Source organism: Anoplopoma fimbria, chromosome 6 (genome assembly GCF_027596085.1).
Source record: "Anoplopoma fimbria isolate UVic2021 breed Golden Eagle Sablefish chromosome 6, Afim_UVic_2022, whole genome shotgun sequence".
NCBI classification, from domain to species: Eukaryota; Metazoa; Chordata; class Actinopteri; order Perciformes; family Anoplopomatidae; genus Anoplopoma; species Anoplopoma fimbria.
The window spans coordinates 22,954,898-22,970,500 of NC_072454.1; the positions used below are offsets into that span (position 1 = coordinate 22,954,898).

Sequence of the window (15,603 nt, forward strand, 5' to 3'; positions counted from 1 at the left end):
TCCTAGTTGGCACTTGTCTCCTTATAGGACATTTTGTAGGTGTGGGAAACATGAATGTGTGTACCAAATTTCATGGCAATCCATCCAATAATTGTCAAGATATTTTTACGCTATGGCTAAATCCAACTTCAAGGTGGCGCTTGATGAAAAGTCAGGGATCATCAAAGTCATTAGGCGTCAGTCAGTCACTGGGGACCTTGAATGTCATCAACAAATTTTATGGCAATCCATCCAATGGACCAAAGTGCCGGACATACCGAATGACGCTGCGATCCCTGGAGCCTTGCTGCCAGCATTGCTTACACATTAATGCAACCGTAATATGAATCCAAATTTCAACAGATATAATAATACATGTCTCTGAAAGTAGGAATAGAATTTACTTTTATTAAAATATATTTTTTTAAACGAGACTTTTACTCGTAACTAAATATCTTTGCTTTCACTTCATTGCAGGGTTTAAATACTTCTTTCTTATTGCCATTAGTAAATATAATTCTGCAAATATGCCAAATCACTGATTTTTTTCATCTGCATTATCCAACATAATAATACTGCCTTTGTGTCCTCCAACTGAATTGATTTTAGAACCAGACCTTGCTGCAGACACCTCATGGATTGATTGATGCTTTCAGTAAGTCTGTAATCAATCACATTCATCCCATCAGAGATGGATGGCACTGACCGGCTGACATCTGATTCTTAATAAATGGCCCATACTGGCCTCATATATCAGCAAACTGATCCACTGGTCTAAGTGGAACTACCTCATTGTGTATGAATGTGTGTGTGGGCCTTCTTGTAAGATGACTGATGCTATCTATGAATCAGTCAGACAGGTGCACAAACCTAATTTTAGCAGACCCCTCTAGCCTCCGCCTCCCTAACTTCCTACATCTGGGTAGAGGTCGCATTTGGGGAGGGGGGGGGGGGTGAACAAATGGAGGTGGAATTAGGAGTGAGATACTGGAAGAAAAAAAATGGAGCAAGAAGCAGAAAAAGACATCTAATCCCATTGCTCAAAGTGTTAAGGACATTCATTAAAAAGTTTGGCAAAGGCAAAGCTCTCGCTAACACGTCTCATCTCTGGCGCTTTTTCTCTCCTTCCCCTCAGACCTCCTGCATGGAGTGTGTGTGTGTCTCTGTTTTTCTGTTGTGTGTGTGTGTGTGTGTGTGTGTGTGTGTGTGTGTGTGTGTGTGTGTGTGTGTGTGTGTCAGCTCACCTCAGAAAGCATGCCGTACTGCCCCCTCCTGGCCATGCCGATGGTGAGCAGGTCATAGACAGAGGTGGCATCCTGCAGGCTGGCCTTGCGAGCCTCGGCCTGGTCTGGAAGACGACTGATCACCGCCTCGCCGCTGGCCTGGGTGGACAGAGAAGCCCAGTGAGGAAGAGTAGGAGGAAGGGGTAGTAGGCGAAGGGAAACTAAGGTAAAGAAGCAGGTGATACTGGTGCTCTTAAGAGTGTGGAGGGTAAGGGAAATGCTAGAGAAGGCAGATGGAGTGTATGTGTGTGTCTCACCATGGACTCTGTGATGAGCAGCAGTAACACAGCCTCCTCCACCACGTCCTGAGGACAGAAGCAACTGCCAGGACACAAGAAACAGGAAATAGAACCAATAACAGGAAGTCTATCCCACACACACACACACACACACACACACACACACACACACACACACACACACACACACACACACACACACACACACACACACACACACACACACACACACACACACGGCTTGTCCACAGGTAGATTTCCAGATTGCTGGGAGTGTCCAGTTTCTGTCTCACTTGTGGTGCTGTAACACTACACGGACCACACTGGGTGTATCGCTACACAGCATTATCTCAGATGTCACACACACACACACACACACACACACACACACACACACACACACACACACACACACACACACACACACACACACACACACATGAACACACACAGGCTCCTTCATTTCTTCCATCTCTACCTCTCCCACCCCTCTCACTCATCACTTTCGTTGCTTCTGCTCCCTCTCTGGGCGGCTCTGTGTCCTATTAAAGGACACATTTACCAGACACTGGTGTGGCCTTTTAAAAAGAGGAAACTGATGACAAAAGCCATGAACAATGCTCAAGTACAGCCATTCCTCAGGGTGAAGTCTCCTGTTCCTCCTCTCCACCTAATCTCAGACATGGATTTAGATCTTCACTTATGATAGTGTGGGCAGGATTAGTCATGTGGCGGTGACTAAGTATGGCTCGCAGGGCCTGAGCAACCAGCGCAGGATCCCTGCAAAGAGGGAAATGCAGAAACGAGGCAACAAAACATTGATACAATTTAGTGTGCCGATGAAGATAACCAGTTTGTCATGTCAGGACTGTGCCATGCCTTTTTTGCCCTTCATGTCATGTTATGTTACAGTATGTCACTTTAATATCTTGGTACGATATTTTTTGTTATGTTGTCGTGTCATATCGAATTGTGCTACATATAGCATATGCGTATGTATGTATGTATGTATGTATGTATGTATGTATGTATGTATGTATGTATGTATGTATGTATGTATGTATGCTGTTGCGTTATTTAATGTTTTGTTAAGTTATGCTGGCATATTAAGTCATGTTACATCTTGTCAATTAATCTTAACTTGTTATGTTATGTCATGTTATCTTCTTATGTCATGTTAATTTGTAATGTCATGTTATATCGTCATGTCATGTTATCTCATTATGTCATGTTATCTTGTCATGTAATGTTATCCTGCTATGTTATCTTGTCATGTCATGTTATCCTGTAATGTTATGTTATCTTATTATGTCACGTTATATTGTCATGTCATGTTATCTTATTATGTTATGTTATATTGTCATGTCACGTTATATTGTCATGTTATGTTATATTGTCATGTTATGTTATATTGTCAAGTCATGTTATCTTGTTGTGTGTTTCTGTTTTCCAAGTTGTTTCCAACTGCTGCGGAAATAATTTAAGAAAACCACAAAAAAAAATCAGTGCATGTTTCATCATTCTTAGTCTAGTTGCACAAAAACATTTTTTGCAGTCAATAAGTTTTTCTAATTTAGTATAGTGCATGGTGTTCTTGTCGAAGTGGCACTTTAAGTAAATATGAAAGATATGCTATGATAATATCAGGTCATGTTCAACCCAAATACATATTTTTCTTTTTCTCTACCATATTTGTCATTGTCAATAACTGTACTTGTAAGTGCACTGTGTATTTGTTATAATAATCTAAAACTGAACCGTAATGAATCGGATTTCATTGCCCTGTGCATATTCACAGGTATAATAGGTGTGAGGCATTTGTTTTATTCAGCTCTAAACTACACTGATAAGAGGAGGAGAGGTGTGTGAGCTAATTTGGGTGAGCTGGGATTCCTCACCTTGAATAACCCAGCGTAAACTGGTAGCCTGTGAGCACCCTCCGGGAAACTCTCTTACCTGACTTTCCACGTGAAAGGGCGTACTTTTACTTTGTGGAGACGTGACTCAAATTCACGCCTCCCTGATGATGACTCATAGTCTTTAGTAAAATAAATCACTTGGACAAAGAGAATTGGCGGCGAACTGCCAAGTGCTACAGTTGTTGGGAGGATAGCATCTCGGACAAAACTGATACCACATTACCTGAAAGTGCAACATCGACAAAAGGAACTTGACTCCTAGAGATAACAGCTGTGGGCACAATGGTGAGTTGACACAAAGGAGTAACAAAACACAATCCCAGGAGGCATCACCCTTCTTAAATTTAGAGCTTGGGTAAAGCAGTTGCACTTAGTATACTGACAGTTGGATCTCATGGATAATTAAGAGGATAAAGACTGGTAGAATGAAACACAAGAGCAAAAAAACCCAACAGGTTGTGACAAAGAAATGAAACAAACAAACAAACCAGTCACTGCTGTAACGTTGTGGTGGTTTAACAGTGGGGTAGACGGCGTCTTTGGAGGCAGCGGCCCCCTCTCTGTGGAGCCAGGCTGAGGGTGGGGGGCCCAGCGGGGGCCAGTAGCTGTCGTCACTCACGGAACTCAGCAGCACCTCTGCTAGCTTCCTCGCTGCAGACTAAGAGGAAACCACAATGTATTAATACTGTACATCCTGGTGATGCGCGTACAGACGACCGTACTAATTAAAGGTGCTCAATTAAAAAATTAAAACAGTGTTAATACAGCAGCAAGCTATAATTTGCTGTGTAAAAATATATTGGGGTAATGTCTCCCTGAGCAGGGAATGAGAACATTCTCCCTCTTGCATGCATACATGTTAATGCAGTGTTGCAGTTGTTTGCACTTTCGCACTGTTAGCACCGTTAGCTTCTAGCACCGTTAGCTTCTAGCCACCCGCTTAGCAGTCCCCACACTGAGAGCCGTTTGGAGGCAATCCCTCAATCAGCGATATGCTCTGACTTTCGAAATGAGCAACTTTAAATTATAATATTTTCTTTCTCAGTGTTCAAAGCTGTGTATTTGTTTCCCAGCATAGTTTTCGTGGATTTTTTAAAATATGCTGTATTGAATTTCCTGCTGGCTTAGCTTGTCTAATGTGTTAGCATATAGCTACGGATCTGCAAGTGAATGTGCTGATACACTATCGAATAATGAATGCTTGGCAGCTAGCAATGCAAACTGAAGCAGCTATTTGTGTGTGTGTGTGTGTGTGTGTGTGTGTGTGTGTGTGTGTGTGTGTGTGTGTGTGTGTGTGTGTGTGTGTGTGTTTGTTTGTGTGTGAGAGACACTCACCTTCCTGAAGCTCTGAGACCCTCGTGACTCCACCACCCTGAGCACCCTACGCAGCTGGTGAGCACCCTGCGCCAGATGACTAACACAAAACACACACACGCACACACACACACACACACACACACACACACACACACACACACACACACACACACACACACACACACACAGTAGGCGTACATCCGTGTGATGTATAGGTTGTGAAGGTGCAACATTGAGGCTGTGAGCAATAGCTCTGACATTCTGACTGGAAACAGCTTCAGGGCCTCAGCTTGCAAGAGAACTTCTACAACGACTGGAGCAATATACCAAGTTGCTAGTGTTTCCAAAGTTTTGTCCACCCTATTTATGTCAGTGATGGTAGAAGTATTTTAAAAACCAGCAGTTACAACAGTTTCAAGAAAAACTGATCATTACAACCTTTATTCAGGACTGTTGTATCACACTGCATTAGTTTTAGCTGTGTGTACCTAGCAATCTGGAAACTGACTACCACGCTATTTAGTATGCCAGAAAAAGATGAAGTGTGTCCCAAATATAGGTCCCAATACATAGTATGTCAAATGCATCATGCCAAAAATGTTCATTGTTCCTCATCATCCTGTCACAATTTGAAGTATGCAAGCCAGCATGCTTTTCTGTCTATTCTGACCCAGTCCTTTTGCACAAAAGATATATGAGAAATAGGGTAAACATTTAAAGCACAATGCTATGTAAGAAAGTAAGTAATGTATATGTTTGTCCCAGTTGAATTCATTCTGCATGCATCATACCTCCTTTGTAAGAGAAGCTGCAGTATGAAATTAAAGTAAGAAAGAAAAACTATGCCATTTTGTGTATGACAGGCCAGGCTTTGCTTTTTGGAGTCCTGGAGCAACACTGACACCTGCTGGTTGCCAGTTACAATGCATCCGTGCTGCACTGAGGTCAAGTGGTGCTTAAAGGCTATTCTCTGACTTCTTCTACCCCTCTCTTTTCTTTCTAAAACAAGGTTTCCTCCATTACAGTCAAGGTGGAATAAGCTAAGACTGCAGCTATTAATCATAGCACAACACTGGTGATGTAATGTAAACACAGGCAGATAAATTATGACTTCCATTTGGTAATTATATAAGGCCAACAACCTACTATAAAACAAAATTCTATTTGAAGAGATGTTTTCTTTTACTGCCCTTTACCCATATTAAAGACGTATACTTTGTTAGACCTTTCACTTGGTATTTAATCATCAAGTGGTTGTATGGTGGGTGGACTCACCCCCTCTGCAGCAGACAAAGGTAAGCACTCTGTAAGGAAGCCTGCAGGAAGTAGCCCAGGTCCACATCAGCGGGTGGAGGAAGCAGACTGGCTTTGGCTGTCTTGGTGTGAGGTGTTGTTACTGTCTGTAAATACACACACAGAAAAGTTTTTATTCACTATCTCTTAAACTTAAGGTAGATTTAAATGTTTGTAATTAGTTTTATCCTGTTTTTAATCTTTTATGTGTGTGCGTGTGTGCGTGTGTGCGTGTATGCGCTTGCACATGCATGTCTGTGTGTGTACATAAGTATTTGCAGCAAAAAGTATAGACGCATAATGCATACAAAGATACACATTATGCAAAATTATTACACAAGTGGATTATTATTGTTATGCTTTAAAATGTAAGCAGTACTCTCGTGTTTATCTTGGTTGAGGTGGAGCTAATAAGTACTTGTATAGTATAAAGTTGCCTAAAGTGGGAAATAGTAAAGTTCAAGTACCTTTAATGTACTAAGTTACTTTACACCACTGACATACAGAACCACTAAATATTACTGTCGGAAAAATGTTAAAGATCTCAAATAAACCAAACTATAAACTAAAATAAAGATATGCTTAACTAACCAGTGCAGTGATTAGAAATGTTAAACTAAAAATAACAAAGGATAAATAAAAGTTGAACAAAGACAATCTCCTCTGACAAAAGCCTGTACATCATTAACGTGGACACGATAACACATTTCTATCGTCAGTGTCACATAAACATAAACATATCTGTCGTGCATGCTCTTAATGTTTGCTAACCCACCTTATCGAGCTCCTGTAGGTAGGACAGAGAAGCGTCACAGGCCCTGAGGTAGCAGGACAGACTCTCCTCCTCCCTCTCTGACAGACGGACACGGGACACGGTAGAGACTGTCTGGTGGTCCAGAGACAGACCTGAGACACAAGGACAGACGGTGGGTCATTACACCACTCAACCAAAAAACGTGGAACAGCTCCCAAGAAGATAATGCATGATATACAGAACATTATATATAAAAACTATTATAGTTAGTCGAAGTTTATGTGAGTGTAAATGTTTCTTATATGTGACAATGTTAGGCTTAAATGACAATGTGATTTGCAAACAGAAAATGTGAAAGAGATCATTTGGTCTTAAATAATTTAACATCTTAAGTAATTTAAAAAAATATTTAAACTTTCATTATTTGTTATTATTTTAGGGGGTGTTTTTTTCCATATTTGCCTGGGCTATGACTCTCTACCTTTGTTTTGGAAATCTGTTATTGATATTTTATCCTTGTATCCTCCTAAGTGATAAATATATATCTCAGTAATTGCATTGCTACTCACTGGAGATCCACTAGCAAAAGATCAGCTCCAAATATTCGGTGAAATATGGTGGTTTTATTTACTTTATTTTATTTAACCTTTTTGTTTTTCCAGTGAGATTTAGAATCTTTTTTAATATGAGGGTCCTGGCCAAGATGGGAATGTAAAAGTTTCACACAAGCACAACAAATAAAAGATTTTGAAAAAACAACAAAAAGTTAAATACAACATATTAACTAAAATAAATCCCTTTTAAGAGATGACAAAAAAAAGAAAAAATTTGCAGCAAAAGAAAACAGCATTTGTTTCTATAGTAGACATCTACAGTTGTTTGGTAATACACTTGAGATGTCTGTTTTCTAAGAAAAAAAACAAGGTTTTGATAAGTGACACTGCCTGTAGTGAAATTATTATATGAATTTAAGTTTCTAAATGATTTTTATTTTAAAATCCCTTCACATGTTTTTATACCAATTGACAGTGGGGAGGGCACTCCTGGTCCAGATGCCGGGTCTGATGTCCTTAAGTGGACTCATTGGCACAAATAAACAGAGCAAGCAGGAAAGTTTCTAGACCGCAGGAGGCCTGTGACGGACAGCAGGTCTCGGGACCAGACGCCAGGCCTAATCAAATAAGCAGAGAGCTGCCGATGGACAGGACATCATCGTCCAAATATTCACATCGGACTTCATTCCCACCATAATACGCACACACACACACACACACACACACACACACACACACACACACACACACACACACACACACACACACACACACACACACACACACACACACACACACACACACACACACACAAATAAAAAAAAAACCTGGGAAGGAGCTAAGCAACCCCCAAAGGATCTGATCTGTTTTCTCTTGCATCATGTGAGAGTCAAACACGATCCACTGTCAATATCATTTAGTGGCTTTCAACAACAATGACAGGAAATCAAAATCTCACAGTTACCATCATGAAATTCTACTCAGTTTTTAAGAGAATGAGGTCACGTCCGCTCATCAGGAAACAGGGAGTATAATGACATGATGATGATGAGGAACGTAACGAGATTACCCCGAGCTCAAAGGGCCACAGACAGTGTAATGTTGTGTGGATGTGACGTTTAATAATGCTGCTATTCAATGTGTCAAAATAGGCTTAAATACTTAGGATTTATATCTGACGGGGGAAAAAAACACATTCTTAAAGTGACCCCAAAATAATCTGCTTTAACCAGACTACATTTTTGGACTTCAGACAGCTTGTGTGCATGTGTGACTGTGAGTAACAGTGAATGTTTCCTCAACGCATGACTCACAATCATCAGGTTTTTAAAGTAGCATCCGTACTGAAATCTGCCAGTTGCATTCACGTTGTTACTTTGCTCTTAATATGTACCATTTTTTAGACGTTAGGTATTATTGTACTTAAAGGCACAATGACTAGAACATTCCTAAAAAACTATATACAGACTCAAACAATCATAATCCCTCTCAATCTGTGGTGGTGTTATATTTTTTTGTGTGTTTTGGACGTTTCTGGGCGTCAACCTCTACTAAAAACTTAGCATCCAGGTGCCAGATTCATTCTCAGGCACCTGAGAGGAAGCTACATTAAATTGGCGGACACGAGGCCGAAAAGACGCAAACATATTGAGGCCAAACGGCAAGCGGACAAAGCTCTTTCCAAAATGAGACTTAACCAGTGGTGGCATTTCGCCTGCTGAGGTTACGACTAAATAACGGTTTGCTGGGGGTTAATGACATCTGTCCATTCAAGCTGACGTTTTCCAGCCTTGTTACATTCATTTCCTCAGATTGGATTTCATCAGTCCGTCCTCCTCCATCTCCACTTCCATTTCCAGACCCCATACAAGGTCATTGTGGTTTTAGGGCTGTGATAACTTGTAGGATTAGGAATGGGATCATCGAGGAAATGCATGTAGGGAGCTGTTCGGTCTTGCCTGTGGTGTTTTTCAGGGAAACATGCCGGTCCTCAGCTGACTTGGAGCTCAGGCTGACAGGTAGGAGATCTGCTGTAAATGGAAACTGTGCAGTACTATAGTGGATGTCCAAATAGTCTGAAACCCCAGTGACAGGTAACACAAGGCTCCAGCTTATTATTATATTCAGTGTTTCTCATAAGAATGCATTTCTTATGCCCAACAAACATTATCCTCCTCGAAAAAAAATGAGCAAAGCCGATGTTTGAAATCTGCATTGCATTGATGCTGTTGTTAATTCTAGTATTAAAACCCTATTTCTGATTAAAACCCCATTTCCGATGATATGGAGTTTTAATTAATGATTTTTGAGACAATGATCTGCTGTTTCCTGTCATATGTACTTTGCCCCCTTTCTTTTCCTGGCATTGGTGGATGTCAAACGTCTGAGCCCAGTTTCTCCTGGAGAAAAACACCCTCTTATATGTTGTAAAAAACGTTCATTTAAAGTAATAGTGACGTAGCAGGTAGTTGAAATGATTCATGCTTCTTCAGACCTGTATTTACAGATTTTTTTGGGTCAGTTGGGGCAAGTGATAACAAGCTGTAAACACAACACTGACACTGATCACTTTCATTATGTTACACAATCGAGCACAATGACGTAACTCTAGTATTAATATTCATTTAATTTCATTCATGTTCCTCCACACCAGAGAGTGATAAGTTCAATATTCACTCATCTTTTAGCTCTGTTTTTGGTCTCCTCCAATTCCTGATGGAAATATCTGGCTTTTAAGTTGCTAAATGCTCCACTATGTTCACCAGCTAGTCTCTCACTCTGTCTGTCTGCTGTCTGGTGCTGAACAGCTAGCATACGGTCTATTTTCTTTGGTTTGGTCATTCCTGTGGGTTCGAAGTTTAAAAATACAGATTAGAGCAGCTTTAAAGCTCTCTAGGGTTTTTTGCCCCGTCTGACTTGTTTTTGTGACCATGTTTGCAGATCTCGGCAACTACCTGAGGAGTACAATGTCTTTATTATCAATTATAATAATGAAAAAATGGCTATGAAAATACAACCCAAGTAGGAAAAGAAATGGAATTTCTCTTAAACTCTCCAGAGGAGTCAGGTACCTTTAATGACAAACGCCTCGGCCAGCAGTCGGAGGTGGTAGGTCGGCTGCTCATCCCGCGTCAGCTCCTCCAGTCCCACCCTGGCACACATTCCCTGGGCGTCCCGGTAGCGACCCTGCACATAGTGCACTTTGGCCATCAGCAGCAGAGCCTCGTTCAAGTACCTGGGCTGGAGGACGAGAGGAAATAAAATGGTTTGGCAATTACGGACTTAAAGGACAATATCTGTCTTAAAAGCTTCCTGTGCTCAGTGTCATAACACTTTCAGTACTGTATTTATTTGGTTTTATAAAGAAACCCGAGGGAAACCAGGTCATACTGACCGAGAGGCGGCCTCGGCTGAGGATGGTGTTGAGGTGGCCCTTGGCCCGGCTCAGTCTGGGCTGGGTCTTCTCCATCAGAGGCGTGGAGCTCCGTAATAGGTCCATGTTGTCCTGCAGGCAGTCCTCCAGCAGGGCCTCCGCCATCAGCAGCGTCCCGTAGTCATCTAGTGGGTGGTATTGAAAATGTAGTTGTTTTTAGAGTGTAGGTCTGAGCTCCAGGTCAAAGGTCATATGTATCTGTAGCCAAAGCAAACCTCACTCGGGTCCATTAAAAACAGCATTTCCCACCGGATCAGGCAGAGGAGTTGCCCAGAAAGTCTATTTAGAAGCTAAAGTTTCCATTTCCCTCATACTTTCCTTAAATAGCTTTAACATTGCAATCATATGATAAGCACTCCACGTCCACCTCCACTGGAGATATTAAAGTTTAGTCTTACAGTAAACCATTCTGTTCAGACGGGGCCTTCAGAGTCCAGGAGTAAACCTTGTTTTTTGTGTACAAACACAGGAGTAAACCTCGTTTTTAGTGTACACACACACTCGATTAAAGCCTTCCTGTTTAGCTTTTTCATTCTGTGTATGTGTGTGTGTCTGTGTGTAATCTGATGCCAGCTCTGCAGCAGTGTTTATGTCCTGATAGACTTGACATATTTGCCGGTTAGTTTTATCAGCACAGCCGAGGCTCGACCTATCAGCGAGGGGAAAGTGAGGGATAAACAGCAGGACGCGTCCCAGCCCCTAAGAGCTATTTAATGATTTCACACAAGTTGGAGCAAAGACTACGGGAAGAGTCGGTGTTGCAATGAGTAACCGAGAGGTAAAAACATTGTTGGACTGTTTGGGATCAAACATTCCTTTTTCAAAGCAAGAAGACAGATGAAGTATTAAAATAAAAATCAGTTTTCTCAAACTTTATTTCATCTTTGATGCTGATTTCCAGCAGTCATTTTGTGACGCATCTTTGTAGCTAGCACCAAACAGCAGACAGACAAAAGTTAGAGACTAGCTTGTGAACACAGCGGAGCAATTGACAGCTGAAGAGTCTGATATTTCCCTCAGGAGTTGGTGGAGACCAAAACAAAGCTAAAACATTCAGGCAGACGGGAACAGTTGAAGGCTAAGAATGAATGCCCTTTAACTGCTGGGTGTGTAAATTAGCAACCGTTTGCTAACACGTTAGCTGTATGAAAGTTAAATAATGATGATATGTCAGAGCTGTGTTTGCCCTGAAGTGGTCAAAAGGGGAGTCCTCTTCACAGAGCCGGACCCCATGTTTCTACAGTAGCCCAGAAAGGACAAACCACACTCCAGCACTAAATAGGGGCATCTGCGTTTTAGCGTTTTTGCGTCTGCCACTGTAGATCTACAAGCAAGGCACATGGGATCATTTTCAGTTGGTTGCAATCTGCAATCTCATTACCAGATGCCGCCAGATCCTACACACTAGATCTTTAAACCAAAATGCCCACATTGCATTTTGGTTTATAGTTGAATGCAGGTGGAGAAAAAATTGGTGCAACGCTGTGACCAGGATCTTGAAATACTTATGTCAGGAATCCGCTCCATCAACACCCCTATCCCCAGAGTATTTTGAAAAACGAAAGCTACAATTATTTTATTGAGTTAATTCTTCAATTCATTTGTCTGCAGATTTAAAAGTGGTGGAGTTACAGTCTGTCGGCAATGCGCGAAGAAACGCACTGTCCGTACGAAAAAGAAGACTGTTAGCTAGCAAACCTGGAAGTCATACTTAAATCAGGCTATAAATAAAAAAATAGCCACCAAGTGTTTTACCCCATATTACCAGAACAAATACAGAGTATTTGACACGTATCCTTGATGGTAGCGACTGTTGTGAATCGGTGTCTTTGCCATCACTACATTTGATTTTATCCCATGGAGATTGTTGACAAGCGGTGCACCAACATCAGCTTTTGATAGCACACCTTGCTCTTTGAGTTGGACCGAAATCAAATTAGATTATAACATTTTACATCACCTAACTTTAAATCATCCAGAGGGAAATACTTCAAACAGCGAGAGACCGAAGAACGCAGAGTTCTCCACCTATGGCCTCTTTTTTACTGTTTTACAGTCGGGTGGATTTTACCACTGACTTGAATTCCTCATTACTTATTACACTGCTGGGATGTTCCTCTATCTACTAATCTAAAACAACCTCTCCCTGTGCACCATGCCTTCTATGCACACTCACTTTATCAGCTAATGTGAGCCATGCATGCACACAGTAATACCACATTGATTTTCACACTTCAGTGCATGTGCAGGCGGGGGAGAAAAAAAGAAAAGAAAGGTCTGCACTATCAGCCAGTTATGGGCACAATAACAGCGGACTTGCAGGCGAGTCACCTGAACCCATATTTACTCTGCCGAGATGAGAAGGTGGAGGCAGGTGCATTAGCGACTTAGCAATGCTTCATGGGGCACACAATGATAAGTGTGTTTGCATTTCTTTGAGCACATGTACCGTGTGGAATGATTTCAAGGGTAAAGGCAGCCAACCTTGTTTTGTATGAGATACTGTATATAGCATGGAGGGGTGGAGGGGGCCATACAATACCTTGTCTCTTTGTATTATGTGCACTGTAAACTTCCAGGCTGTGACATTTTTATTGTTGGAGCAATCTGGTTAACCGCTCTCTAACCTCTCGTCCTACCCATTTAATACAGATAAAAGCAACTTCTTCTTTTAATAAACGTGCTGGGGAAACCTTTAACCACTCTATCGTGTCCAAAGTCCAGCTTGTGTACAGTGCCAACAAAGCATATCCATCCTTGACTAACACCTTTTAGTATTTGAGCATTAAAACCCAGATTTTTTTACAAATCAGTTGAAGAAATCTGCATCTAGATTGAGACACAGAAAATCCTAGTTGGTCAACTCATTTCAAAATAAGAGACACTTACTCTGAAAACAACTTCCTGAAACTTCAAAAACAACTTTGTGCACTTATTATAGGATAAGATAAGATAATTTGCAAAACCAGTAGTATGGAACCCCTTTACTTTACTTATTTTTTTTGCAGAGTGCAGTTATTGGTTGTTTTTTTGCAGAGTGCACATGAGTGAGTGGTTCAAAAATAAATAAACCAGCCAGGAAGCGACAGTTGACAACCTTACAGCGTCAGAAACCCTCCTCCAGGTGCGGACCACTCACCGTCCTCATGGATCCGCGCCACCTTCATCTGGTCGATGATCATCGGTAACTTGTCCCACTGGCACTCGGCCCGGTAGCGCTCCAGCTCCGCTTCCAGGCGCACTTGGGTGAAGGAGATCCGGGATGCCATCGGCGGTCTGTCCCGGTGGTGGCTGTACTCCCCGGACACGATGGGAGTGACTGCGGACTGCCGGGAGAAATCAATGTATGATCTTTGAGTGTGATGAGGAGGAGGAGGAGGAGGAGGAGGAGGAGGAGGGGTGGGGGTGTGGGTTACTGTAATGTTGTTATTATAGGAACTTATTAATTAGTTTGTAAAAAAAAAAGATTTATATAGTAGACCTCAGTCTTCATTTAACAAGGACATCTCTGCAATATTCAGAAACTTTTGCAAAGTGAACCCACTTGACTGTCACCTTGCAGCACTTTACAATGCATACTTATTACAATGCCTGCTATTATGCATACATTATGAATGCATTAGTGACTGCCCTTAGTTAAAGGTGTATTTCTCTAAATGAGCGTGGCATTTGGAGAGGGCATGATCTGCAGCTGTTGGAAGTAAAAGGAATGGTGTCCTCCTCCAAACAGCCACGTCCTTAATCCTTTCCGTTAACACTTTAACTGGATCAGGTAGGGCTTAAGAAGTTGTAATGCTTCAGCTTCCAAAGTGCGGAACACAGAAGAGTCAGGGCATATAAGGTGCTGTTTTTCTTTTTTCTTTTAATAGTGTTCATTAAATAAAGGAGATCATTGGAGAAAAAAAAATAATAATTTGTAATAGCTTGGCTTGCTCCCTGATCTGGGTTCAGCAACATTGGCAGGCTGACGCTGGCTGGCTCAGTTACAACATAATACATCTGTCAGCTATTGCACTGTGACATGTAATTGCACTGTATCAAGGTTGAACAAACAGAAAAATGTTGTTGCTTCAGGTCAAACCAACCAGCGATCTTAAATGGAAGGGAAAGTTGTGAACAAGTTCAGGGATAAAGGGGAAAGATCCACACTTTTTGAACAACAATTAACATTTGTCTTATTGTCCACAGCACAGGTTGTAATGTACGGGGGGAGACAAGGGTCACTGCCTACTGAGGGGTTTAAATGGGAGTCTATAATCAGCTACTTTATGACATGAACAACAAAAAAAAACCTCAAGCCTTCTGAACAGAGATTTAGCGTCATTTTCTCTCTGGAAACTTGACATTTGCTTGACACAAATCGACGCTTTTCCTTCCTCTCAGTGAGCTACAACACGCAGCGCGTTCCCGTGCAGCGCGTTCCCGTGCTCTGTGCATCTGACAGCTGAGCGCCTGTCAGTGGGCTATCCAGAGATTTAATGTCAGTCAAGATAGGCACCACACTTTAAACTACCGAGTCCCGTGTGTAAAATGCTCACACATTACATCGTGAGAATTAAAATATATAAATATTTATATAAATAAATAACCAAAACGTTAGCTTGTATGACTGATTTACTCAAGAAATGTTGCAACCCTGCGTACGGCCATCCTATGAAACAGGAAGCACACATTTGTAACCTTATTTAAGCATTTTCTAGGTGGTATAGCTGTATAATTATCTCACTGTTAACTTAACAATAATACAGGAACATGTACTGAGTAAAATGCAATTTTAATTCCGTCGTGGACAACTAAAATAAGAACGTAGTCTGTTCAGCGAGATATCAGGG

At 41.5% G+C, this 15,603-nt stretch overlaps 1 protein-coding gene across 2 annotated transcripts in view; it reads right to left on the reverse strand.

Moving 5' to 3' along the window:
• ttc7a (tetratricopeptide repeat domain 7A) overlaps window positions 1–15,261 on the reverse strand; it is a 50,476-nt gene extending 35,215 nt beyond the window's left edge. Inside the window, exons 1-10 of one of the 2 annotated variants that reach the window (XM_054600083.1) lie at window positions 15,064–15,261; window positions 13,911–14,097; window positions 10,733–10,896; window positions 10,410–10,578; window positions 6,806–6,936; window positions 6,013–6,137; window positions 4,756–4,834; window positions 3,909–4,078; window positions 1,520–1,583; window positions 1,224–1,361 (exon numbers count right to left, since the gene is read on the reverse strand). In XM_054600083.1, coding sequence (XP_054456058.1) covers window positions 1,224–1,361; window positions 1,520–1,583; window positions 3,909–4,078; window positions 4,756–4,834; window positions 6,013–6,137; window positions 6,806–6,936; window positions 10,410–10,578; window positions 10,733–10,896; window positions 13,911–14,097; window positions 15,064–15,117 — 1,281 coding nt within the window. In that variant the 5' untranslated portion in view covers window positions 15,118–15,261. Of the gene's footprint in view, window positions 1–1,223; window positions 1,362–1,519; window positions 1,584–3,908; window positions 4,079–4,755; window positions 4,835–6,012; window positions 6,138–6,805; window positions 6,937–10,409; window positions 10,579–10,732; window positions 10,897–13,910; window positions 14,098–15,063 lie in introns of those variants that run through there. The other variant, XM_054600082.1, reaches the window with a different exon arrangement.
• Window positions 15,262–15,603: the final 342 nt, after the last annotated feature.